Source organism: Gymnodraco acuticeps, unplaced genomic scaffold (genome assembly GCF_902827175.1).
Source record: "Gymnodraco acuticeps unplaced genomic scaffold, fGymAcu1.1, whole genome shotgun sequence".
NCBI classification, from domain to species: domain Eukaryota; kingdom Metazoa; phylum Chordata; class Actinopteri; order Perciformes; family Bathydraconidae; genus Gymnodraco; species Gymnodraco acuticeps.
Genome location: NW_022991461.1, coordinates 91,847 through 119,343, shown reverse-complemented (window position 1 = coordinate 119,343; position 27,497 = coordinate 91,847). Strand labels below are relative to the sequence as shown.

The window sequence follows — 27,497 nt, the reverse complement described above, 5'->3', positions numbered from 1 at the left end:
CTTTGCAAGTACGCTTAATACTTTTTCATGAGTGTTTTTCCGTGCCTCGTGGCGGGGATGGCGTCCTTCGGGGCGCCGCCGGTGTCTCTGAGACACGGAGTGCGTTTTAGACGGTTTACCTGCAGACTTTTTTAAACATTTCTGGAGTATTCTGGGACATGACTTGCTAGAAGTATTGATGGAGTCCTTTGGGAAAGGGACTCTTCCAGCTTCCTGTAGGCGTGCAGTGATTTCACTGTTGCCTAAGAAAGGAGATCTAACCCTGCTTAAGAACTGGAGACCTGTGGCTCTCTTATGTACGGACTATAAGATACTGTCAAAGGTCTTAGCTAACAGACTGAAGTGTTTTATTGAACTTCTTATCGGTACTGATCAGACATATTGTATCCCTGGCAGATCAATTGTGGACAATTTGTTTTTGATGAGAGACACTTTTGATGTTTGCAAACTGTATAATATAAATGTTGGTATTATTTCTATTGACCAGGAGAAGGCGTTTGATCGTGTGGATCACACGTTTCTGGCTGCCACATTGCAGGCTTTTGGTGTTGGGGAGCATTTTTTGTCCTGGGTGAAGTGTTTGTACAGTGATGCATGTTGTGTTGTGAAGGTGGGGGGAGGGCTGAGCAGACCTGTACCAGTTAAAAGGGGGATCAGGCAGGGCTGCCCTATCTCAGGCCTATTGTATAGTATTGCCATCGAGCCGCTTTTGTGCAGACTTAGAAACCGTCAGAGGGGCCTGTGTCTGCCAGAGTCAGCTCAGGCCCCCCCGGTGGTTGTATCAGCTTATGCTGATGATGTCAGTGTTTTTGTCCAGGGTCAGCGAGATATCCAGGAGCTACAGGACAGTTTAGCTTTGTATAGGAAGGCTGCTTCAGCCAAAGTTAATTGGGAGAAGAGCGAGGCAGTATTGGTAGGTCGGTGGAGTCTAGAAAATAGGCCCAGTCTTCCTGGTAACCTTAGCTGGGGAAACAAGGGTTTAAAGGTCCTGGGAGTTTGGTTGGGGTCTGAGGACATGGTGGCACAGAACTGGGAGGGATTGCTGGGAAAGGTGCAAGCAAAATTAGCCAAATGGAAATGGCTGCTACCCCAGCTGTCTTACAGGGGAAGAGTTCTTGTAGCCAACAATCTGGTTGCCTCGTCTCTGTGGCACAGACTCCAGGTGTTAACCCCACCGCCGGGCCTCATGAAACAACTGCAGCGGCTCCTCGTGGATTTCTTCTGGTCGGGTCATCACTGGGTGCCAGCATCGGTCCTGTACCTGCCTGTGGCAGAGGGGGGCCAGGGCCTCGTGGACATTACTGCAAGGACTGCTGCTTTTAGACTGCAGGCAGCTCAGCGGCTGCTGTATGGTGCCTCTCCCTGCTGGCTGGCTGGCTATGGCCCGGCTGTTGCTCTGGAGGGCAGGGGGCTTTGGTTTTGATAAACACCTGTTTCTGCTGAAGGCCCCTGCGTACAAGATAACTGGACTTACACCTTTTTACTGCTCAGTCATCAATGCCTGGAAGATTCTGAGTTTTACCAGACCACCTGACCCCCGGCCTGGGATGTGGCTGTTTGAGGAGCTACTGTTTGACACTGGTTTTCTTTCTGGAACCCTTTTCTCTTCGGCCACCCTAAAAAATGCGTTCATTGAAGCGGGAGTGGTAAAACTTGGCCATTTGACGGGGGTCTCCACAGAAAAACTGGCTGAGGTGACGGGCATTCGATCAAACCGAGTTCTGGAGAACTTGGTAGATGAGGTGTGGCAGTCGCTGTCGCCATCCCACCGGACTTTTTCTCTAAATGCAGATCTGGCTGACCAGTGGAGAAAGGGACATGATTATGTTTTTCCTGCCTTGAGTGTGGGTCCTGCGGTGGGGGAATGGAGAGAGGAGGATGGTCTCCTGCTATCACTGGGGACTCTAACACCTGCAAAGTTCACCTCCTGCAATGGGAAGAAGCTATACCTTAGCTGTGTAAAGGTGTTAAACCTCAGCTCGCTCGCAGGCGTCAGAGAGTCGAGGTGGACGGATGTGTTTGGCTTGGGCTCTTCCCCTCAGGGCAGCTGGCGGATCCTGTATAAATCTCCAGTTGAGAAAAGGATGGCTGACATCCAATGGAGAATTATACACGGTGCAATAGCCACTAACAAATACAGAGCTCATTTTGACCCAGGCACAAGGGGGGGCTGTCCGTTCTGTTTTATGGCAGAAACATTGGAGCATTTAGTGGTGTCCTGTCCCCGATTGGCTGGTCTTAAAAAAATGTTACAGGGGTGAGTGGAAGGGTTCGGGGAGGTTTTCTCCATACCACTTTTTGTCCATGGCCCCAAATACATCCTGAAAAAGAAAGAAACCCTACTTTTGATGAATTTCTTGTTTGCTAATGCAAAATTAGCAATCTGGAAAAGTAGGAAGAACCAACTTGCTGGAGTGGGATGGGCGGATGCAGTGCTCTGTCTGAGGGGGTTGGTGGCAGCGCGTCTGAGGGTGGAGCATGCGTACTATACACTGATCAATCATCTGCAGGGGTTTCTGGATGTGTGGGCTGTTGGGCAGGTTCTGTGCTCGCTGGGGGAGAATGACTCTCTAATATTGAAGTTTTAAAGGATAGGTGTAGTTTTTGTTTTTAAAGTGTGTAAAAGAGGATGTTTTTAAATGGGTAAAACATTTTCAAATGGGGTTTTCAAATAATATTTATTTGGTTGTCATGAAAATCTGTTTATTTATTTATTTGATTGTGTAATGTATTAGTTCTGTTCCGACTCTTTTGCAGGGTGGGTGTATGTTTAAAACAAATGCAAATAAAATTTGTTTTAAAAATCTTCTTCTTCTTCTTCTTCTTCTTCTGTGGTGGAGGTGTGTTTTTGAAGAGGGAAGAGGGATTTTCACTTTTATTTCGTTTGTTTCTGTTTCAATCGTTTCTTTAACTGTATGATCTTACGTGGGGATATTTGTACTCTTTGAAAGTACGGTTAATACTTTTTCGTGAGTGTTTTTCCGTGCCTCGTGGCGGGGATGGCGTCCTTCGGGGCGCCGCCGGTGTCTCTGAGACACGGAGTGCGTTTGGTGGCTCAGGCCGCAAGCACAGTGGAGCAGGTGCTGCTGGCTGTGGGGGAGCAGGTCGGTCATGTAAACATCTCCTATGCTTCCCGCATGATCAAAGCGGTCGTGGTCTTTTTGAAAGACCAGAAATATGTGACGGAACTTATTGAGAGCGGATTAATGGTAAACGAGGAATATATTCAAGTGTCGCCGTTGGCGACACCGTCCACGCGGATCACTGTGTCTGGCGTTCCTCCATTCATTCCGAATGAGGCGCTGGAACGGGAGCTGAAGCGTTTCGGTAAGTTTGCCAGTACTCTCCGCACTGTTGCTCTGGGGTGTAAGGATGAAAAGCTAAAACATATCCAATCTCTGCGGAGACAGGTGTTCATGTTTCTGAATTGTCCCACTCAGACACTAGATGTGTCTTTCCGGGTGAGGCACGAAGAGGGTTTTTTATATGGTTTATGCGAGCTCAGGGAACGTAAAGTGTTTTGTGTGCGGAGAGTCGGGTCACAAACGTGTTGCATGTCCACAGAGACGGCACGCCACTCCGCCGGGGCAGCCGAGCCCGGGGCAGCCGAGCCCGGGGCCGCCGAGCCCGGGGCCGCCGAGCCCGGGGCCGCCGAGCCCGGGGCCGCCGAGCCCGGGGCCGCCGAGCCCGGGGCCGCCGAGCCCGGGGCCGCCGAGCCCGGGGCCGCTAGGTCGGCGGCCGCGGAGGCCGGTGTCGCGGGGGCTGCTGTTGCACCCGCCGGGGCCCCAGGGGCTGCGGATGAAGTAGGGATGAATATCGTGAGAGATGAAACAGGGATTGTAGAGAGTGTGGTGAGTGTGAGAGAAAAAAATGTGGAAACAGGTAAACGGGTGGGAGATGATGTAGCAGGACTGGTGCTGTGGGACAGGTGGAGGCTGTTGGCACACAGCAGGAGCTGCCGTCTGGTTCTGGGAGGCAAAAAGAGCTTCAACAGGCTGCAGACAATAATGAGGTGACAGAGATGGACACAGACGGTGAGGGGGATTCTGACTGTGTTTCAGTTGCAGATAGTCTCTCTCAGAACGCAGAGATATATTCTTTGGAAGAGATTAATGTCTTTTTAGATGAGTCCTTTGGCAAGGCAGTGGAAGTGAGAGACTTTTCCCCTGACACTAACAAGTTTCTTCATACAGTGAGCACTCTTCAGAAAGTTGTAGGGTTAGACCTGCTGGAAGAAAAGAGACGCTATCGTCTCAGGAAGCATGTACTAATATGAAAAAAGTTACGAAAGGAAGCAAAAAAGGGGGGAAACTGAAAAGGTCTAAATAGTTTCAAAATGATCATGCAACACTGGGTGTCTCCTCTCTGCTGTGTGTACCTGTCTGTTGTTTTTCTCTATCTCCTTCCTCTAATGCAGGCTTTAAGGGTTGCTTCTTTAAACATTAACGGGGGTAGAAGTGCACAGAAAAGAGCTTTAGTGTTGGAGGTCTTTAATCAGAAAAAATTAGATGTGATATTTCTGCAGGAAACACACAGTGATAGCCTGAATGAGACGGACTGGGGAATGTGGTGGGGGGGTCAGTATGTACTCAGTCATGGCTCAAACCTTAGTGCTGGAGTAGCTGTTTTTTTCTCCCCCTCTCTAAATGTTAAGATGTGATCCAGCACAGAGATAGTGGCAGGTAGAGCCTTGATGGTGAAAGTGGAACTGTTAGAGTTCTTTTTCACTTTTATTAATGTTTATGCACCCAATCAGGGCCCTGCACGTGTATCTGTGTTTCAGTTATTAAAAGACGAGCTAGACACTAGTGTACAGGGGGAGTGTGTTATACTGGGGGGGGACTGGAACGCTTGCACTAATGTCACTTTAGACAGAATAGGACGGGAGCCGCATCCTCAGTCGTCCCTTTTACTGTCACAGGTGATAAGAGAGGCTGACTTAGTGGATGTGTGGAGGATGAAACACCCCTCTGTTAAACAATACACCTGGATGAGAATGCTAGATGGGGGCGTCAGTGCAGCCAGGCTAGACAGATTTTACATGTCTGCTTCTTCTATTACTCGTACAGTGAACTGTCACATCCAACCTGTTGGTTTTACAGACCATCAGCTAGTTTCTTTAGATTTGGTTTTATCCAACACAGAGAAACCTAGATCGTTCTGGCAGTTTAATGTTAACATTTTACAAGATTTGACTTTTTGTGAGAATTTTAAATGATTTTGGATCAACTGGAAATCAAAGAAAGAGTCTTTTCCCTCCCTGAGTCAGTGGTGGGAGGTAGGAAAGGCTCAGATTAGAGTGTTCTGCCAACAGTATACAGCCTACTCCACTGCAAACATTAGGAGAGCTATAGAGCAGTTAGAGAGGGAGATCAGAGAGTTAGAGAGTGTGTCTGCTCGAAATATAGAACAGTCCCTCCTAAAACAACAACAGCTTAACTGTTTTCTTCAGGAGAAGGCCAAGGGAGCTCTGATCAGAGCCCGTTTTACTTCCATGAGAGACATTGATGCACCAACCACCTTTTTCTTCAACCTGGAGAGGTCTGTGGGCCAAAGGAAGCAGATGGTATGTCTGCGTCTCCCCGATGGACAGGTAACCTCTGAACCTGCTGAGATGAGGAGGCATGCAGTGTCCTTCTACACAGACCTGTTCAAAGCCGAAGGTTGTGACGTGGAAGCTGCTGATGAACTTCTTCAGGGTCTTCCACAGCTGAGTCCAGCTGAAAGTGACACCCTGGGCTCTGACATTACGCTGGAGGAATTGACCTCTGCGGTGACACAGATGGCCTCCGGCAAGGCTCCGGGCATAGACGGTTTACCTGCAGACTTTTTTAAACATTTCTGGAGTATTCTGGGACATGACTTGCTAGAAGTATTGATGGAGTCCTTTGGGAAAGGGACTCTTCCAGCTTCCTGTAGGCGTGCAGTGATTTCACTGTTGCCTAAGAAAGGAGATCTAACCCTGCTTAAGAACTGGAGACCTGTGGCTCTCTTATGTACGGACTATAAGATACTGTCAAAGGTCTTAGCTAACAGACTGAAGTGTTTTATTGAACTTCTTATCGGTACTGATCAGACATATTGTATCCCTGGCAGATCAATTGTGGACAATTTGTTTTTGATGAGAGACACTTTTGATGTTTGCAAACTGTATAATATAAATGTTGGTATTATTTCTATTGACCAGGAGAAGGCGTTTGATCGTGTGGATCACACGTTTCTGGCTGCCACATTGCAGGCTTTTGGTGTTGGGGAGCATTTTTTGTCCTGGGTGAAGTGTTTGTACAGTGATGCATGCTGTGTTGTGAAGGTGGGGGGAGGGCTGAGCAGACCTGTACCAGTTAAAAGGGGGATCAGGCAGGGCTGCCCTATCTCAGGCCTATTGTATAGTATTGCCATCGAGCCGCTTTTGTGCAGACTTAGAAACCGTCAGAGGGGCCTGTGTCTGCCAGAGTCAGCTCAGGCCCCCCCGGTGGTTGTATCAGCTTATGCTGATGATGTCAGTGTTTTTGTCCAGGGTCAGCGAGATATCCAGGAGCTACAGGACAGTTTAGCTTTGTATAGGAAGGCTGCTTCAGCCAAAGTTAATTGGGAGAAGAGCGAGGCAGTATTGGTAGGTCGGTGGAGTCTAGAAAATAGGCCCAGTCTTCCTGGTAACCTTAGCTGGGGAAACAAGGGTTTAAAGGTCCTGGGAGTTTGGTTGGGGTCTGAGGACATGGTGGCACAGAACTGGGAGGGATTGCTGGGAAAGGTGCAAGCAAAATTAGCCAAATGGAAATGGCTGCTACCCCAGCTGTCTTACAGGGGAAGAGTTCTTGTAGCCAACAATCTGGTTGCCTCGTCTCTGTGGCACAGACTCCAGGTGTTAACCCCACCGCCGGGCCTCATGAAACAACTGCAGCGGCTCCTCGTGGATTTCTTCTGGTCGGGTCATCACTGGGTGCCAGCATCGGTCCTGTACCTGCCTGTGGCAGAGGGGGGCCAGGGCCTCGTGGACATTACTGCAAGGACTGCTGCTTTTAGACTGCAGGCAGCTCAGCGGCTGCTGTATGGTGCCTCTCCCTGCTGGCTGGCTATGGCCCGGCTGTTGCTCTGGAGGGCAGGGGGCTTTGGTTTTGATAAACACCTGTTTCTGCTGAAGGCCCCTGCGTACAAGATAACTGGACTTACACCTTTTTACTGCTCAGTCATCAATGCCTGGAAGATTCTGAGTTTTACCAGACCACCTGACCCCCGGCCTGGGATGTGGCTGTTTGAGGAGCTACTGTTTGACACTGGTTTTCTTTCTGGAACCCTTTTCTCTTCGGCCACCCTAAAAAATGCGTTCATTGAAGCGGGAGTGGTAAAACTTGGCCATTTGACGGGGGTCTCCACAGAAAAACTGGCTGAGGTGACGGGCATTCGATCAAACCGAGTTCTGGAGAACTTGGTAGATGAGGTGTGGCAGTCGCTGTCGCCATCCCACCGGACTTTTTTTCTAAATGCAGATCTGGCTGACCAGTGGAGAAAGGGACATGATTATGTTTTTCCTGCCTTGAGTGTGGGTCCTGCGGTGGGGGAATGGAGAGAGGAGGATGGTCTCCTGCTATCACTGGGGACTCTAACACCTGCAAAGTTCACCTCCTGCAATGGGAAGAAGCTATACCTTAGCTGTGTAAAGGTGTTAAACCTCAGCTCGCTCGCAGGCGTCAGAGAGTCGAGGTGGACGGATGTGTTTGGCTTGGGCTCTTCCCCTCAGGGCAGCTGGCGGATCCTGTATAAATCTCCAGTTGAGAAAAGGATGGCTGACATCCAATGGAGAATTATACACGGTGCAATAGCCACTAACAAATACAGAGCTCATTTTGACCCAGGCACAAGGGGGGGCTGTCCGTTCTGTTTTATGGCAGAAACATTGGAGCATTTAGTGGTGTCCTGTCCCCGATTGGCTGGTCTTAAAAAAATGTTACAGGGGTGGGTGGAAGGGTTCGGGGAGGTTTTCTCCATACCACTTTTTGTCCATGGCCCCAAATACATCCTGAAAAAGAAAGAAACCCTACTTTTGATGAATTTCTTGTTTGCTAATGCAAAATTAGCAATCTGGAAAAGTAGGAAGAACCAACTTGCTGGAGTGGGATGGACGGATGCAGTGCTCTGTCTGAGGGGGTTGGTGGCAGCGCGTCTGAGGGTGGAGCATGCGTACTATACACTGATCAATCATCTGCAGGGGTTTCTGGATGTGTGGGCTGTTGGGCAGGTTCTGTGCTCGCTGGGGGAGAATGACTCTCTAATATTGAAGTTTTAAAGGATAGGTGTAGTTTTTGTTTTTAAAGTGTGTAAAAGAGGATGTTTTTAAATGGGTAAAACATTTTCAAATGGGGTTTTCAAATAATATTTATTTGGTTGTCATGAAAATCTGTTTATTTATTTATTTGATTGTGTAATGTATTAGTTCTGTTCCGACTCTTTTGCAGGGTGGGTGTATGTTTAAAACAAATGCAAATAAAATTTGTTTTAAAAATCTTCTTCTTCTTCTTCTTCTTCTTCTTCTTCTTCTTCTTCTTCTTCTTCTTCTGTGGTGGAGGTGTGTTTTTGAAGAGGGAAGAGGGATTTTCACTTTTATTTCGTTTGTTTCTGTTTCAATCGTTTCTTTAACTGTATGATCTTACGTGGGGATATTTGTACTCTTTGAAAGTACGGTTAATACTTTTTCGTGAGTGTTTTTCCGTGCCTCGTGGCGGGGATGGCGTCCTTCGGGGCGCCGCCGGTGTCTCTGAGACACGGAGTGCGTTTGGTGGCTCAGGCCGCAAGCACAGTGGAGCAGGTGCTGCTGGCTGTGGGGGAGCAGGTCGGTCATGTAAACATCTCCTATGCTTCCCGCATGATCAAAGCGGTCGTGGTCTTTTTGAAAGACCAGAAATATGTGACGGAACTTATTGAGAGCGGATTAATGGTAAACGAGGAATATATTCAAGTGTCGCCGTTGGCGACACCGTCCACGCGGATCACTGTGTCTGGCGTTCCTCCATTCATTCCGAATGAGGCGCTGGAACGGGAGCTGAAGCGTTTCGGTAAGTTTGCCAGTACTCTCCGCACTGTTGCTCTGGGGTGTAAGGATGAAAAGCTAAAACATATCCAATCTCTGCGGAGACAGGTGTTCATGTTTCTGAATTGTCCCACTCAGACACTAGATGTGTCTTTCCGGGTGAGGCACGAAGAGGGTTTTTATATGGTTTATGCGAGCTCAGGGAACGTAAAGTGTTTTGTGTGCGGAGAGTCGGGTCACAAACGTGTTGCATGTCCACAGAGACGGCACGCCGCTCCGCCGGGGCAGCCGAGCCCGGGGAAGCCGAGCCCGGGGCAGCCGAGCCCGGGGCCGCCGAGCCCGGGGCCGCCGAGCCCGGGGCCGCTAGGTCGGCGGCCGCGGAGGCCGGTGTCGCGGGGGCTGCTGTTGCACCCGCCGGGGCCCCAGGGGCTGCGGATGAAGTAGGGATGAATATCGTGAGAGATGAAACAGGGATTGTAGAGAGTGTGGTGAGTGTGAGAGAAAAAAATGTGGAAACAGGTAAACGGGTGGGAGATGATGTAGCAGGACTGGTGCTGTGGGACAGGTGGAGGCTGTTGGCACACAGCAGGAGCTGCCGTCTGGTTCTGGGAGGCAAAAAGAGCTTCAACAGGCTGCAGACAATAATGAGGTGACAGAGATGGACACAGACGGTGAGGGGGATTCTGACTGTGTTTCAGTTGCAGATAGTCTCTCTCAGAACGCAGAGATATATTCTTTGGAAGAGATTAATGTCTTTTTAGATGAGTCCTTTGGCAAGGCAGTGGAAGTGAGAGACTTTTCCCCTGACACTAACAAGTTTCTTCATACAGTGAGCACTCTTCAGAAAGTTGTAGGGTTAGACCTGCTGGAAGAAAAGAGACGCTATCGTCTCAGGAAGCATGTACTAATATGAAAAAAGTTACGAAAGGAAGCAAAAAAGGGGGGAAACTGAAAAGGTCTAAATAGTTTCAAAATGATCATGCAACACTGGGTGTCTCCTCTCTGCTGTGTGTACCTGTCTGTTGTTTTTCTCTATCTCCTTCCTCTAATGCAGGCTTTAAGGGTTGCTTCTTTAAACATTAACGGGGGTAGAAGTGCACAGAAAAGAGCTTTAGTGTTGGAGGTCTTTAATCAGAAAAAATTAGATGTGATATTTCTGCAGGAAACACACAGTGATAGCCTGAATGAGACGGACTGGGGAATGTGGTGGGGGGGTCAGTATGTACTCAGTCATGGCTCAAACCTTAGTGCTGGAGTAGCTGTTTTTTTCTCCCCCTCTCTAAATGTTAAGATGTGATCCAGCACAGAGATAGTGGCAGGTAGAGCCTTGATGGTGAAAGTGGAACTGTTAGAGTTCTTTTTCACTTTTATTAATGTTTATGCACCCAATCAGGGCCCTGCACGTGTATCTGTGTTTCAGTTATTAAAAGACGAGCTAGACACTAGTGTACAGGGGGAGTGTGTTATACTGGGGGGGGACTGGAACGCTTGCACTAATGTCACTTTAGACAGAATAGGACGGGAGCCGCATCCTCAGTCGTCCCTTTTACTGTCACAGGTGATAAGAGAGGCTGACTTAGTGGATGTGTGGAGGATGAAACACCCCTCTGTTAAACAATACACCTGGATGAGAATGCTAGATGGGGGCGTCAGTGCAGCCAGGCTAGACAGATTTTACATGTCTGCTTCTTCTATTACTCGTGCAGTGAACTGTCACATCCAACCTGTTGGTTTTACAGACCATCAGCTAGTTTCTTTAGATTTGGTTTTATCCAACACAGAGAAACCTAGATCGTTCTGGCAGTTTAATGTTAACATTTTACAAGATTTGACTTTTTGTGAGAATTTTAAATGATTTTGGATCAACTGGAAATCAAAGAAAGAGTCTTTTCCCTCCCTGAGTCAGTGGTGGGAGGTAGGAAAGGCTCAGATTAGAGTGTTCTGCCAACAGTATACAGCCTACTCCACTGCAAACATTAGGAGAGCTATAGAGCAGTTAGAGAGGGAGATCAGAGAGTTAGAGAGTGTGTCTGCTCGAAATATAGAACAGTCCCTCCTAAAACAACAACAGCTTAACTGTTTTCTTCAGGAGAAGGCCAAGGGAGCTCTGATCAGAGCCCGTTTTACTTCCATGAGAGACATTGATGCACCAACCACCTTTTTCTTCAACCTGGAGAGGTCTGTGGGCCAAAGGAAGCAGATGGTATGTCTGCGTCTCCCCGATGGACAGGTAACCTCTGAACCTGCTGAGATGAGGAGGCATGCAGTGTCCTTCTACACAGACCTGTTCAAAGCCGAAGGTTGTGACGTGGAAGCTGCTGATGAACTTCTTCAGGGTCTTCCACAGCTGAGTCCAGCTGAAAGTGACACCCTGGGCTCTGACATTACGCTGGTGGAATTGACCTCTGCGGTGACACAGATGGCCTCCGGCAAGGCTCCGGGCATAGACTGGTTTACCTGCAGACTTTTTTAAACATTTCTGGAGTATTCTGGGACATGACTTGCTAGAAGTATTGATGGAGTCCTTTGGGAAAGGGACTCTTCCAGCTTCCTGTAGGCGTGCAGTGATTTCACTGTTGCCTAAGAAAGGAGATCTAACCCTGCTTAAGAACTGGAGACCTGTGGCTCTCTTATGTACGGACTATAAGATACTGTCAAAGGTCTTAGCTAACAGACTGAAGTGTTTTATTGAACTTCTTATCGGTACTGATCAGACATATTGTATCCCTGGCAGATCAATTGTGGACAATTTGTTTTTGATGAGAGACACTTTTGATGTTTGCAAACTGTATAATATAAATGTTGGTATTATTTCTATTGACCAGGAGAAGGCGTTTGATCGTGTGGATCACACGTTTCTGGCTGCCACATTGCAGGCTTTTGGTGTTGGGGAGCATTTTTTGTCCTGGGTGAAGTGTTTGTACAGTGATGCATGCTGTGTTGTGAAGGTGGGGGGAGGGCTGAGCAGACCTGTACCAGTTAAAAGGGGGATCAGGCAGGGCTGCCCTATCTCAGGCCTATTGTATAGTATTGCCATCGAGCCGCTTTTGTGCAGACTTAGAAACCGTCAGAGGGGCCTGTGTCTGCCAGAGTCAGCTCAGGCCCCCCCGGTGGTTGTATCAGCTTATGCTGATGATGTCAGTGTTTTTGTCCAGGGTCAGCGAGATATCCAGGAGCTACAGGACAGTTTAGCTTTGTATAGGAAGGCTGCTTCAGCCAAAGTTAATTGGGAGAAGAGCGAGGCAGTATTGGTAGGTCGGTGGAGTCTAGAAAATAGGCCCAGTCTTCCTGGTAACCTTAGCTGGGGAAACAAGGGTTTAAAGGTCCTGGGAGTTTGGTTGGGGTCTGAGGACATGGTGGCACAGAACTGGGAGGGATTGCTGGGAAAGGTGCAAGCAAAATTAGCCAAATGGAAATGGCTGCTACCCCAGCTGTCTTACAGGGGAAGAGTTCTTGTAGCCAACAATCTGGTTGCCTCGTCTCTGTGGCACAGACTCCAGGTGTTAACCCCACCGCCGGGCCTCATGAAACAACTGCAGCGGCTCCTCGTGGATTTCTTCTGGTCGGGTCATCACTGGGTGCCAGCATCGGTCCTGTACCTGCCTGTGGCAGAGGGGGGCCAGGGCCTCGTGGACATTACTGCAAGGACTGCTGCTTTTAGACTGCAGGCAGCTCAGCGGCTGCTGTATGGTGCCTCTCCCTGCTGGCTGGCTGGCTATGGCCCGGCTGTTGCTCTGGAGGGCAGGGGGCTTTGGTTTTGATAAACACCTGTTTCTGCTGAAGGCCCCTGCGTACAAGATAACTGGACTTACACCTTTTTACTGCTCAGTCATCAATGCCTGGAAGATTCTGAGTTTTACCAGACCACCTGACCCCCGGCCTGGGATGTGGCTGTTTGAGGAGCTACTGTTTGACACTGGTTTTCTTTCTGGAACCCTTTTCTCTTCGGCCACCCTAAAAAATGCGTTCATTGAAGCGGGAGTGGTAAAACTTGGCCATTTGACGGGGGTCTCCACAGAAAAACTGGCTGAGGTGACGGGCATTCGATCAAACCGAGTTCTGGAGAACTTGGTAGATGAGGTGTGGCAGTCGCTGTCGCCATCCCACCGGACTTTTTCTCTAAATGCAGATCTGGCTGACCAGTGGAGAAAGGGACATGATTATGTTTTTCCTGCCTTGAGTGTGGGTCCTGCGGTGGGGGAATGGAGAGAGGAGGATGGTCTCCTGCTATCACTGGGGACTCTAACACCTGCAAAGTTCACCTCCTGCAATGGGAAGAAGCTATACCTTAGCTGTGTAAAGGTGTTAAACCTCAGCTCGCTCGCAGGCGTCAGAGAGTCGAGGTGGACGGATGTGTTTGGCTTGGGCTCTTCCCCTCAGGGCAGCTGGCGGATCCTGTATAAATCTCCAGTTGAGAAAAGGATGGCTGACATCCAATGGAGAATTATACACGGTGCAATAGCCACTAACAAATACAGAGCTCATTTTGACCCAGGCACAAGGGGGGGCTGTCCGTTCTGTTTTATGGCAGAAACATTGGAGCATTTAGTGGTGTCCTGTCCCCGATTGGCTGGTCTTAAAAAAATGTTACAGGGGTGGGTGGAAGGGTTCGGGGAGGTTTTCTCCATACCACTTTTTGTCCATGGCCCCAAATACATCCTGAAAAAGAAAGAAACCCTACTTTTGATGAATTTCTTGTTTGCTAATGCAAAATTAGCAATCTGGAAAAGTAGGAAGAACCAACTTGCTGGAGTGGGATGGACGGATGCAGTGCTCTGTCTGAGGGGGTTGGTGGCAGCGCGTCTGAGGGTGGAGCATGCGTACTATACACTGATCAATCATCTGCAGGGGTTTCTGGATGTGTGGGCTGTTGGGCAGGTTCTGTGCTCGCTGGGGGAGAATGACTCTCTAATATTGAAGTTTTAAAGGATAGGTGTAGTTTTTGTTTTTAAAGTGTGTAAAAGAGGATGTTTTTAAATGGGTAAAACGCTTTTCAAATGGGGTTTTCAAATAATATTTATTTGGTAGTCATGAAAATCTGTTTATTTATTTGATTGTGTAATGTATTAGTTCTGTTCCGACTCTTTTGCAGGGTGGGTGTATGTTTAAAACAAATGCAAATAAAATTTGTTTTAAAAATCAAAATTCTTCTTCTTCTTCTTCTTCTTCTTCTTCTAGCCAGCCTTATATCTACCCTACAAATCTGGTATCAAAGTTAATTCTGCACTAAAGCAAATAAATGTATTTCCTAAAAACATCTTCACAATACATTGACCACCATACCATGTCCTGCGTTTGTTTGTGTGTGTGTCTGCAGAGACCTCTGTGTGAGCAGATCCTCACTGGGCCGGCGTTCAGCAGCTGTCACAGTTTGCTGGACGTGGCCTCCTTTACCTCTGCCTGTGTAGCTGACCTCTGCCACTGTGATGCTGGTGGCAGTGAGCAGCTGGACCCCGCCTGTCTGTGCAACACTGTGTCCGAGTTATCCAGGCAGTGCAGCCATGCTGGTGGACAACCCCAAAACTGGAGAACCAAAGAGCTCTGCTGTGAGTTCACTCAATACACACTGCTAATGGAATATTCCATGTGAAGGAGGTTTATTTCAGTTTCCAATTAAGGGTTTTAAAAAGCAGATACACTACAGCGTATATGTTCAGCATCATGCAAATGTTTAATTTATTCAATTTTATGTAGAACTAGAAAATTGAGACATGTTGACTATGTGACTGAAACTCTGGTGCACGTCCCGATGCTAACATTACCCCTGCTGAGTACGTACTAATAGCATAGTTGTATTGTTAAGGTACAACAAAAAATATATCCATTAATTTTAGCTGACTATTTGAACTGTTTATCTATTACATTTTCGGATTCTTTTACCACATTCCTGCATCGTTTCTGAACATCTTTAGATTACCACTGGATTTAGTTAACGACCGACAGGTGTGTTCAAAGACCAAAGTGTTTCCACGGCAACGCCCTGCCAGTGAACGAGAGACAGTCTGTCAGAGAATATGTAGACAATATTGTGCTCCATTATTGCTTCTAAGTAAAAAACTGTAACTCCAATCAGCTAAGTATATACCCAGAGTATTTAGGATACCAGATGAACACCTGATGACTCTCGTGTTTGTTATATGTGTCCGTTTGATTAAATGAGCATATCTGTGCGGCCGTGACAAATTGATCTGATTACAATAATATGATCACCAAATGATGTATGAAGAGTGAAAATGGTGGCCAGCCGAGCAATAGTTGGAAAAAAACTCCTCTAGCCATGATGTCACCCACTCTAAGTCTTAAGCAGCTCTCCCATACACACCCATTATAAAATGTGAAACAGTGTGACCTTTTCACAAAACGTAAGCTACGTGAGAACTGTACTAGCTATATCAAAATATCCAATTAGTCTAATAATTGGATATTAGGGTTAGGGTTAAACGGTTCTCGAGAACCGTTGAAATTGTATTTGTTGTCCTACGTTAAAGTAGGGGGAATCTGTATGGGGTCAAAGTGGGGTGTTTTTGAGCTCTGTTCAAATGGATTTCCCATTCATTCCTATGGGGCAAATGATCGCAGTTCTCTGCGATTTGCGTGAAAACGGCTAGGCGAATCTCTCATAAAAGACATAGCAACGTGATCCTGGTCATGCCGCACGTTTTGATGTGTTTTTTGTGTGTTTCGTGTCAACGAGTAGCATGACAACATTTGTGGCGGAAGAAGGAGAATAAGATGAGATAAGTATGTCGAACACTAGACTGTGTGTGGCTTCGCCAGTCACACAGAATGAGGACCTACTGTGAGTTCTTTGTGAGAGAATGGTGTCTGGCAGTCACTTTGGTGAGCGTGTCGTTAGAAGTTGCGACTCTCTGTGACTTTCGGAGTTCCCTGATGGACAAAAAGCATTACTTGTTGCCAAAGTAAAGCTCACCACTCATCACTGTTAATGCTATATCTACAAACATTGTAATATAATTGAGAGAGGAGATCATGAACCTGGATGCAACTCTGTGATTACTTTAGACCAGGGCTGGGGAACCTTTTTCCTATCAAGGGCCATTTCAATTGTTACAACATCTTTCGGGGGTGTTTTTTCAAAGCATGTATCATCTATTTAAAAATAAGTGATAATACGTCTGAACAACAAAACCGACCACATACAACTTTCGTCCTTTATATAATTATTTTATTCCTATTTATGTTCATTTTCATTCTGCTTTGAAGCATTGGGTTTAACAGCCTACTGTAACAAGTTATTGTAATTCTTCCTGAAAAAATGAAGCCTTGTCAGTGTTCAGAAAATACCACGATCATATCCTGGATTATTAGATTATGAATTCAAAATGAATAATTTAAAGGCATTCTGCGGGTATACCAGGTCAGCTCAGCAGGACACAGAATAACTACAGAGAGCAGGGTTATTAATGTGCAGGTGTGTGTGGAACAGGAACACACTGCTGCTCTGGCAGAGATAACTGTTTGCCTTGTATTAGTAGCAGATCAGCGAACATGTCTGCAAACCCAAACTCCATCAAAACTCTCTGCAGCGACTGACAGCCGACCCAGCAGCGATCAGAAAGCTCCCTTGCTTCCTCTCTCTTCACGTGGTTTTGCGAAGAAAAGACGCAAGTGAGGGAAACATGGAATCAAATTAAGAGAAATTAGATGGACCTACGGACAGTCTTGTTTGTTTGAAGTTTTTTTACAGGACTTGATCACTTGATGACACGTTCTACTCGTTTTGGTTTCAAGGACCATGACAGTGGCCAGGAAAAACAGTTTGTTGCCCGGTGTGTTTTAATGCTGTCTAGATTTAAAAAATCTAAATTTGGAGTTGATTTGTATTTTTTGCGTGTGTTTATGAATTACCTCGAGGGCCAGATCAAATGGTCTGCAGCCCGTATACAAGTCCAGAGGCCGGAGGTTCCCCACCCCTGCTTTAGACCCTTCAACCAGAGCACTGATGACTCAACTGTTTCTCTAACCAAATCAAGCAAGACAAGGTCTCCATCTGCAGGGCCTGTGAATATGTCAGGACTAAAATGATGGGCGTGTTGATTGAAGCTGTCAGACTCAAAACACAGTATTTATTGACTTTGATTTCATGTTCAGGTAGCCTACAAAGGCAAGTCCCTAAGCAACCATTCACCATTCATTCAGGTCAGAGAGGAGAAGCTGATTTCTAGAAGACAAGTGTTGGCGTGCGGTTGAGGGTCTGGATCCAGGCTACAGCAGAGAAGTTATGAAAAGTGAATGTTACTAAAAATAAAATGCATTTACAGGGAAGTCATGTCCGGACAAAATGGTGTACAAGGAGTGTGGTAGTCCCTGTGCTGATACCTGCTCCAACCCGGAGGCCAGCCACACCTGCGACAACCACTGTCTCGATGGATGCTTCTGCCCTGCAGGTACGCGCACACACACACACACACACACACACACACACACACACACACACACACACACACACACACACACACACACACACACACACACACACACACACACACACACACACACACACACACACACACACACACACACACACACACACACACACACACGTTCAACCCTCCTGTAGTGTTCGTTTCACACATTTCACATTTTTATTCAACACCCTTTTAAGCTGTAACCAGGGGTGTAGTGCTGCCGGAGCACAGGGGGATTGTTGTTAGCATCTGGTTAGCTAGCTATGCTAACGTACATAAGGAGTTGTTTCTACAACAAGGCGGAGGAGAGTCCTCTCCTGTCAGACTGAGAGGATCTTATAACGTCAGCTCAGTGAGGGAAGGACTCTCTCAGTGTTCAGATAGTTCACTTTAGTCTAAGTTATCTCAGTGGGTCTCAAACTGTTTGGTCACCATTTATGATGTAAACAAGTATTTCCAAGGCACACCTTTTTACATGATCATTATAGTTATAAAAAATAAGAGAATAAGTTAAAAACAGGTATGAAATAATTCTAACTCATAGCATAGGACAGTACAATAAAATACAGTTTAAAGGAATGCTCCACTCATTAGATAATGAATCAAAACTTCAGTATTTAGTGAAACATTATGTTTAAACCATACCCTGAAGAAATCAGCGATATTCCCTGGTAAATAATGATTTTATAGCTCTTTTTTATCAAAACCTGTATATTCCGTCAGGCCGCTGCCATTTTGCCCATTTTCAGTAGTCACGTGATGGTCGTGACGTCATCCATGCGTTCACTTTGTAAACACACGAAAACTTGGCGGAGTATTTGAGTTCGGACTCGTCAGCCGAGGAAGAAGTTTTGAGCAATATGAAGAGATTGGATGGGGGAATTCAGCCATAGCCTACAGGTTCGAGCCTACTTAGTACTACTTAGTAGATACAATGATTTTGATTACTAGATATGTATGCATGTAGTACCACCAGTGTTGTACTAGTTACTGAAAACCAGTAACTAGTTACCATTACTAGTTACTTCATGTCAAAAGTAACTCAGTTACTTTACTAGTTACTTACACGCAAAAGTAATGCGTTACTGTGAACAGTAACGTTTTCGTTACTTGAAAAAATGGCTCCCATTAATGCCCTTATAGCCTTCATTTCAGTAATGTTATTGCATTGGAGAATAATACAATCTGTTGATCAACTTGACATGCATTATATGCAATCTGGATTGCATCGATATTAGCTGGCTTTCCATTTTTGTATATTCTTTCTCCAGGTAGTTGGAAAAAGTTTTCCGTCCCATATGCCGTGTGCCGCCCGGACATGCTATCATGCTAACTAGCTCCCTGAAAGCGGGTGACTCCACTGTAGCAATAGCCTGCATGTGTTCTACAACATACCGTGCAATGGCTTTATCGACTTTTCCCTGGCTAGCAGTCCCTTGGTTAAAATCCAGCCGCTGTTGCTTAGGTGGAGGTGGAGTAGCGTCGGCTGAGTCACTGTGGTCTTAGCTACTAGCTTCGTCCCAGCATGTTGTTTTTGCAGATGTTTTAAGAGATTTGAATGACTGGTTTGGGCAGTAGATAGGATCATTGACCCGCCAAGACACAACTTTCATTTAACTAAAACGTTATTTTCTTTGTGCTCGACAAAAGTGAAATAGTGAGAATATCTCCAGGTGGAGAAACTAGACTTGAGCTCCGCCGCCGCCATGATAGTCTTGTTAGTAAACAACACAAACACGCCCACAGCGCGTCTCCGCATGTGACACAGGAAGTATCTAAGTACATTTACTCAAGTACTGTACTTAAGTACAGTTCTCATCTCTGTTCGCCTGGCTGTTGACTATATCAAAAAACTAACGCAGTAACGGAGTAACGCACCATGTGGTAACGGTAACTGAGTTACTGAATTTAAAAAGTAATGCGTTAGAGTACTAGTTACTGTCAAAAATAACGGCGTTATAGTAGCGCGTTACTTGTAACGCGTTAGTCCCAACACTGAGTACCACCCTTGCTAGCGATTCCCTCTCTAGTTTAGCATACTGAGCCTCGTTGTCCCTGGCCCTAGAACCACGATTTTATGGGGCCGGAAAAACTGGGGGAAAATACCCACTAGCCGGTACTACGCTATATGAAAAGGCCACCAAAAACTGGCCTGGCCTGGACGATAAAGGACGTTTAAACGGGGCTACCCGCTGCAATGGAAATGCTCTATAACATACCTTATTCTTACTCCGAGCACTACTTCTGGTCCTCCGTCGCTTCACACTTGCAGAGGGCGATTTCTCAACTGGCCGAACTGGTGTCCTGGTCGGTGATGACACCAGAAAGACCGATGGTACTGCATATCCATTAAGTAATGGTTGTTCAATAAATCCCATGTTATGTTTTATCATACTCTCAGAGTAGTCGTCCGGAAACTTGAAATGTTCGCTGCATACCTGCGCCTGTGGATCTTTCGGTTCGGGCCGGCCACATTTCGCTAGCCACTGCCTCCGAACGTACTTCCTACGCTTACCTTTTGGCAACAGATGGAACCGAGCATTCCGTGGATTGTTCCTATCAGAATTGTGGCAATGTTTCGCGATACAATGAGGCATATTTGAAGAGAGTAACTACAGTAAATAACATGAACATCAACGTGTCCTCGAAACCAATAGAGATGGGCGAGTCATGATTCATCCGGATCATTAACCCGGATCCTAGTAATGAGCCGGTCGTGACGAGTCTCCCTCTCGATTAACCCGAGTCCTTTGAGTCCTACACCTGATGTGACGTAACAATTAAAACTATAAATTGCGTCACTCTTTACTCTCTTTATAACGTGTACAATCACATTACAACGTTGTTGTATCCAGAGATCCAGCAGACTCGTCGCCATGCACGAATCAACAGCAAATGCAGCCCCTCCTCCGGCTCCCGCGAGAGTCCCGTGAGCCGTGAGTCGTTGGACTCGCGGGAGCCGTGAGTGAGCCGTGAGCCGTGAGTGAGCCGTGAGCCGTGAGTGAGCCGTGAGTCCGCAAATCTCTGAGTCTGCTGCGACTCGTCGAGGGAGCCGTGGGACTCGCGGGAGCCGTGGGACTCGCGGGAGCCGTGCGAGCCGGAGGAGGGGCTGAGTCTGCTGTAGATTCGTGCATGGGGACGAGTCTGCTGGATCTCTGGATCTGCTGCCTGCTATAAGTTACGGCTCTGAGTCCTCGTAGGCTACTGGTCTCTCTCGATCATTGACCTGGATTCACGGATCCCGCGATTTTTCCGGCTCTAAATTAAGTTTCAGTGTAGACTTCTAACAAAATGGTCATGTTGTGCAACAGTCTCCTGTAATAATATCTGCATTTCCAATAAGGATCTTACTTGGAAACTCGTTTATTTTGAACATGGCACACAAAAAGAAACAAATGATAGAAAATTGCAAAACAGTTAGAATATATAAAATGTAATTATACAATTATTATTATTATTATTATTATTATTGTTAAATGAAAACACAATTGTGCAAAATTAGCTTAAGTACAGGAACATATTAAAATAACTATATACATATAATGCAAAACACTTATTTTTTAAAATGCACACACACACACATGTTTTATTAAAGCAAAAGACACTGTGTAGCGGAGGTTAATGTAACGTTAGTTTAATATGCTGGTTAAATGCAACAACTTTTCGGTTTCACCGGTAGGATTTCTACGGTCTTGGTCATGCTGACTCATATGACTCAAATGACTCAAATGACTCGTATGATCCGGATCTCTTCAATGATTGACTCAGAAGACTCCGAGTCCATAAAATGATCCGGATTTGCCATCTCTAGAAACCAAACGCATGGTTTACGTCACGTCCGGTAAAATGGCGCCGCCCACAGTGTTGATGTTATTTCGGTAATTAATCAGTTTAAAATCACTGATAATGTCATCGGATTAAAAAAAGAAAAGAAAGACTGGCAGAGACTGGTCTGTTTTATCGGATGATAATTATTTAAAAATGAGTGTCATGAGCATACCATTCATTTTAAAAGGGAGTGATTAGTAAGATATGCATAAAGAAAAAGTAAGTCTGTTTACAGTTCTGTTTTACATGGGTGTTGTTGAGAGATGTATCCATAGATTTAGTCCCTACTTTTGCTCTCAAAGTGCACCAGATTGATGCATTTAACTTCAACATAAAAACAAATCTTCCCCCTAGAGGATGTTAGGTCCACCACCCACTAAAAAAAAAGGTCACATGGATAGGATTCTAAATACATTTGCACACTTTTGATATAGTAACCTATGTCCATATGTTTCTGTTTTGGTGGTCGTGCCACAACCGTGCACGTGCATTCATGTGCGAGTCATAGGTGCGCTCCTGTACTTATAGAAATAGCACTACACCCCTGGCTGTAAACAATGTCTCCTAATACTGGTTTACATGAATAACTGCAGAGAATATACAATGAATAAAAACGGAAAAAGTATTCCAAAATCAACATGGTTGAAGATTTTCGGATGAGTACAATCTGATGCATAAACGTAATCTAGGGTTACCCTTTCAATTTCTACGGCGTCATATTTGACCGGCAACCACAGTTGACTAAACCACTCAAAATTCAATGAAAGTGGTGATCAGCATTGTTATGTGTTCAAACTGTGGAGGATATCATCAGTCCTTGAAGAAATCAAATGTAAATCACAATATTTATGATTGATGAAAGTAGTGAATTGGTCAGATGTAACCCGTAAGCCACAGGAGGGTTAATGCAGTGATTCTCCGGTCCTGCAGGCACGGTGCTGGATGATCTGAATGGACGGGGCTGTGTCCCGCCGAAGGAATGTTCATGCAGCTACAACAGCCAGACGTACCGACCTGGGGAGTCCTACTCCAGCAACTGCAAAAAATGGTATAGCATCCAGTATTTCAGTGTTGTTAAAGGAACACGACACACAAATGGAAAATGTGTTATGAGCAAACATTTGTTATGAGTATTATTGAGATGAACCAACTTGTTTTCAAGGAAAATATTTCAACAAAAATACATCAATATATAATAAATAAATACAAATATTGATACTCAATCAATTTATAAGGGCTTTCATAACAAAAGTAATGAAACAATAAAAAGCTAAATAGAATTGTGTGTGCTAACAGTTAGTGTGTGTGTGTGTGGACAGTGTGTGTGAGAGTGGACAGTGGAGTTGTACAGAGGAGAACTGTCCAGGAACCTGCTTTCTGGAGGGGGGGGCTCACATCAACACCTTTGATGGCAAAGCCTACACCTTCCATGGGGACTGTTCCTACGTCCTGGCTAAGGTACCAAACACACCCATGCCATGGTAACACTTGCACAGCAGAGCTACCCAAGCCTGAAGCAACTGAGGGTTCTATTCATGCAAGGTTCTGATTAGTGTTGCTCTTCAACTGGGGTTCTATACACTGCTAGGTGCAGTCATGTTGTTTCACTGCAGCAGTGTGAGAGTGTTCTGTGTCTGTGTTTAGGACTGCAGTGGAGCCCAGTTTGTGGTGCAGGCGCAGCTGCTGCAGTGTGGAGTGACCGAGAGTGAAACCTGCCTTAAGTCTGTGACCTTGGGTTTGTCTGGAGGGGCTAACGTGAGTATAATAAACACACGCACGCACACACACACACGCGCACGTGTGCACGCACACACACACACACAGTCACACACACACACACACACACACACACACACACACACACACACACACACGCACACACACACACACACACACACACACACACACACACACACACACACACACACACACACACACACACACTAGTTTTGCTTTACTTGTTTTCAAATAATTTGTCACCATTTTCGAAAGGATAATCGTTTATCTCCAGCCTGCCATTGCTTCCTATATGTATTTGAGTATACAATTACAATACTATGAAAGTATTGTTGCAAGGTAAAGGAGTGCACACAAGATTTGCTGCTTGTTTTTTTATCATGAACACACGCCACACAGATGATAACAACAGGTCTCTTTTCATATGAAGGTGATCACCATCCAACCCAGTGGCAAAGTGTTTGTGAATGGCATCTACGCTCAGTTACCCTTCTCTGCTGGTGAGACACTTTCCATATCTAATCTTATCCTTACATTTCTTCCACCGTAGCACCGTAACTTACATGATCTGCGTTTGTCAGTCACAATCAGTTGTTCTTCCTGGACGTCTGAATGGAGAGACTGCAAGGATAGCATCATCTCCTTCCGTTATTAAACAGTGGACCGGTGAATCCTAAGCTAACGGAGATAACAAAGGAAACACTGAATCTTCTTTCCTTATCATTAAATCATTCAAATAGCTCCTCTTATGGCAGAAAGTTAGCTAATTCTTTGACATTTCATCTGTTAGGAACCTTCCCGACCACACTGACAGTAAAGCTGTGGCTCCTTGTTCCTGGGGGTGTGTGTTATTGTTAGTGTGTATCTGTCTTACACTTGCCCAGCCCTAATATATATATATGTATATTCAGCAGTGGTGAACCGTGTCTATCACAACTGGACCTGCCGCTCCCCCCCTCCGCGGCATTATAATGTCCATCTTCACTGAATTGTTGTCTTGAAAAGGGTACTCACAACAATTCTGCAACAACTTCATCTCCACCTGTTGCACTTGTCATTTCAACGTTAAAAACAATAAAACGGCATGAATTGCTTCGTCGCATTCATCTATCATCTGTCTCGAGCCAGTTAACTAGCGGGCCTTCTAGAATACCCTGGAACCGAGGGGAACTCTGAAAGAATACGCCCATTGGCTACAAATCAATATATGATTGGTTGATCAAACTGTCAGTCCAAACGTACGCTCTCATTCAGTGCAACGGCCAGGGCCTTCGATCAAGGATGTAGAATACCTTGAAGGATATTCTACCCAGAGACCCAGAACAAGATCTGATTGGTTGCTTTCTTTTCTAACACAAAACCACTGAAATGCGTAGTGCATGGTCCGAGAAGGACAAACAAATCAACGTGACACTGTAATATTACAGATCAACAACACAGATACCATTCTCATTTATTCATTTTATTTACATTTTATATATATTTTTTAATATAATTAAATCGATTTTGGTTCTCTGAATACCTTGAAGGCCCTGACGGTTCACCACTGATATACAGTATATATATACGTTTTTTCCAGGTAAGGAAATCAACAGCATGGGCTCAGTAATACTACACTTGAGCTTCTCTTTTTAACTTCTACACACATCCACCAACCAAACAACATACAAACAACATCTTTACTGCAGAGTCAGAGTCATTCCATTTGCCTCTGAGCTGGATAGGATGACAGCTTGCAGAAAGTGATTTTTTTTAACAAACTCCCGTCCCCCCTGCAGCTGGGATCTCGGCCTTCAGAGCGTCCTCCTTCTACCTGCTGGTGCAGACGTCTGTGGGGGTGCTGCTGGAGGTGCAGCTCCACCCGGTGATGCAGCTCCACCTCACAGTGACCAGCGACTACCAGGCCAACACTTGTGGTATGTGTCCTGAAGTCATCTGTACTTCAGAACTCAAATAGTGCTGGCTATTGATCCCTGTTTGTTGTTACAAACAGTAAACTCAATATCCCAAATAACACATGTTTGGTACAGCCTGATAATAATGACTTACAATAATCCAGCCTTTAAGTAACAAATGCAGGGAATAGTTTTTCTGCATCATTTTGAGGCAGGATGATTTTAGCAAGGGTACCCAGATGAAAGAAGGCGAACCTTGAGATTCATTTTATGTGGGCGTTAAAGGACAAATCCTGATCAAATATAATGCTGAGATTCCTTACGGTTTCGTTGGAGGCCAAATTAATGCCATCCAGAGTGAGTCCTGTCTGTCTTTTGGAGTTGTTTGGGGGTGAGTAAAATAATAACTAAAAAGGTGTTCAACCTTAATAAAGTTAGAGGTCATCAAAGTTGGTATGTCTTAAGGCATTCTTGAACTCTATATAGATTGATAGGTGCCACCTGGCTTGGCTGATCACCTGGATAACAAAGAAAGTCAGAGTGAATCCTTATAATTAGGGCCGGGACTTTAACGCGTTAATTAAGATTAATTAATTACACAAAAATTAACGCGTTAAAAAAATTAACGCATTTTAATCGCACTTATTTTTGCACCGCGGAACGTTTCTCACTGGATGAGTTTCAGGCGTACCGATTATACTGGAGCACCAACTAACGTTCATGACTTCAGACAACAACAAACCACAGTGAACAACAGTGGGAAATGTTGTTTTAAAAAACGGACGGATGGAAGCGTCGATAAGAGCACGGTTGTGTACAAATTATGCAAAAAGGAATTTGCATATCACCGCAGCACATCAAGCCTCAAGTATCACCTCAATGCAAAACATATAGCAGCTAGCGTGGAAGCTAGCCTCTTTTATCGCGTTCACACCAAAAAGAGCAGGTACTAAAATTAGTTCATGAGAACCTTTTTACCCCCACGAAAGTCCCTGCTAGAGAGCAGAGAGCTGCTAGAGAGCAGGGACTTTCGTACCGCTCTCTTGTGAGAAAAGAGCTATATTTCTGATTGGCTGGGCGGATTGCAAACCACGCCCCGTAAAACTCCCAAAAAGTTTGGTGAAGCCGCCATTTTATTATCCTCGCATTAGCATTATTAGCATTAGCATTAGCCCAGCGCAGAAACGCAGAGAGACTAACTTATGGCAACACAAAATAAAACATGGGAGCGTTGGAGATGAGGAGGTGTCGGCGTTCTGGCGATTTACTCGGAAGGCTGCTGGGAGTCCCAGCAGCTTCTACTGAAGCCAGTCCCCAACTCCGGGGACTTTGGGCGGCAGTATACGCCGTGAAGTGGTTTGCGGCCTGCCAGTAAACCCAAAGCAGAAGAAGAAGAAGTGACGTCAGCGGCTTCATTTGCCTAATCCACCCCCAGGTTCAAAGAGTTCTCATGAACCTTTGTGGGAAAAGTACTGCGGTGTGAATGCGCCTAATGGTATACTAAAATCCATGTGAAAAAAATTGCTTCTCATTTTCTCAAAATTGCGATTAATTTCGATTAATTAATTACAAAGCCTCTAATTAATTAGATTAATTTTTTTAATCGAGTCCCGGCCCTACTTATTATATTATATTGCCTGAATATATATATAGCTTATAGCATATATTGTTCAAATAAATAGCATTTGAACCAACCATTTTAATATTCCATGTACTGCTGTTTTCAAAGATTAATAGTTATGAAAGAATGAATTAATGATGCACTTAGGAGCACATTGAGTAACTTTTAGTTCGTCAAAATTAGTCAATATTTGCTAACTCAAGTGGCACAAGTGTAGTTCTAGTGTGGGACATGGCATTTTTATGTATCACGCATCAGTCTGTTTCAGTTTGAAAGGACAGGAAAGCTGGATAGACATAGTAAAGTGCCCTGTGGGGTCCTGATCATGTTGTTCCTGCCTGCAGGTCTGTGTGGCAACTTCAACAGCAACCAGGCGGATGACTTCCTGAAGCTCAGTGGGGTTCCAGATGCCACAGCAGCTGGTTTTGTCAACAGTTGGAAGACACATGCTGGTTGCCGCGATGTTAAGAGCAGCTTTGAGAACCCTTGCAGTCTTAGTCTGGAAAATGGTTTGTCTGACTCTTTCCACTCTTTGCTGACACTTTGGGTTCTTCAGAATGTCTGATGTTGGTCCTGTTTTGTCACCGACAGAGAGATACGCCCAGCACTGGTGCTCAATGCTGAGTGAGCCTGAGGGAATGTTTGCCTCCTGTCACTCAGAGATCAGCCCTGACTCTTACAAAGAGGTGAGTCTCACTGTTTCCTGTGGACTGTTCCTAGACCAGTCTCCAGGCCTGTCACATGACCTCACACTGCCCTTCCTTTTCCGTTCCGTCTCCTCCCAGAACTGCATGTATGACAGCTGTAACTCTGAGAACAGTGAGGACTGCATGTGTGCTGCAGTCTCCGCCTATGTCCATGCCTGTGCAGCTGCAGGGATCCACCTCAGCGGCTGGAGGAACACCATCTGTGGTGAGCACTGAGTAACTGTGGAGCAGAGTCAAACCCAAAGTGTTGCATCA

General features: G+C 45.7%; 1 protein-coding gene across 1 annotated transcript in view; it reads left to right on the top strand.

The window, feature by feature from the left end:
- Nucleotides 1-27,497, top strand: part of LOC117532985 (mucin-5AC-like) — a 45,379-nt gene that overhangs the window by 9,573 nt on the left and 8,309 nt on the right. Inside the window, exons 7-16 of the mRNA XM_034196608.1 lie at nt 14,343-14,571; nt 17,308-17,433; nt 22,213-22,330; nt 22,602-22,740; nt 22,927-23,037; nt 23,450-23,519; nt 24,798-24,935; nt 26,880-27,044; nt 27,127-27,221; nt 27,321-27,447. Coding sequence (XP_034052499.1) covers nt 14,343-14,571; nt 17,308-17,433; nt 22,213-22,330; nt 22,602-22,740; nt 22,927-23,037; nt 23,450-23,519; nt 24,798-24,935; nt 26,880-27,044; nt 27,127-27,221; nt 27,321-27,447 — 1,318 coding nt within the window. The remainder of the gene's footprint in view (nt 1-14,342; nt 14,572-17,307; nt 17,434-22,212; nt 22,331-22,601; nt 22,741-22,926; nt 23,038-23,449; nt 23,520-24,797; nt 24,936-26,879; nt 27,045-27,126; nt 27,222-27,320; nt 27,448-27,497) is intronic.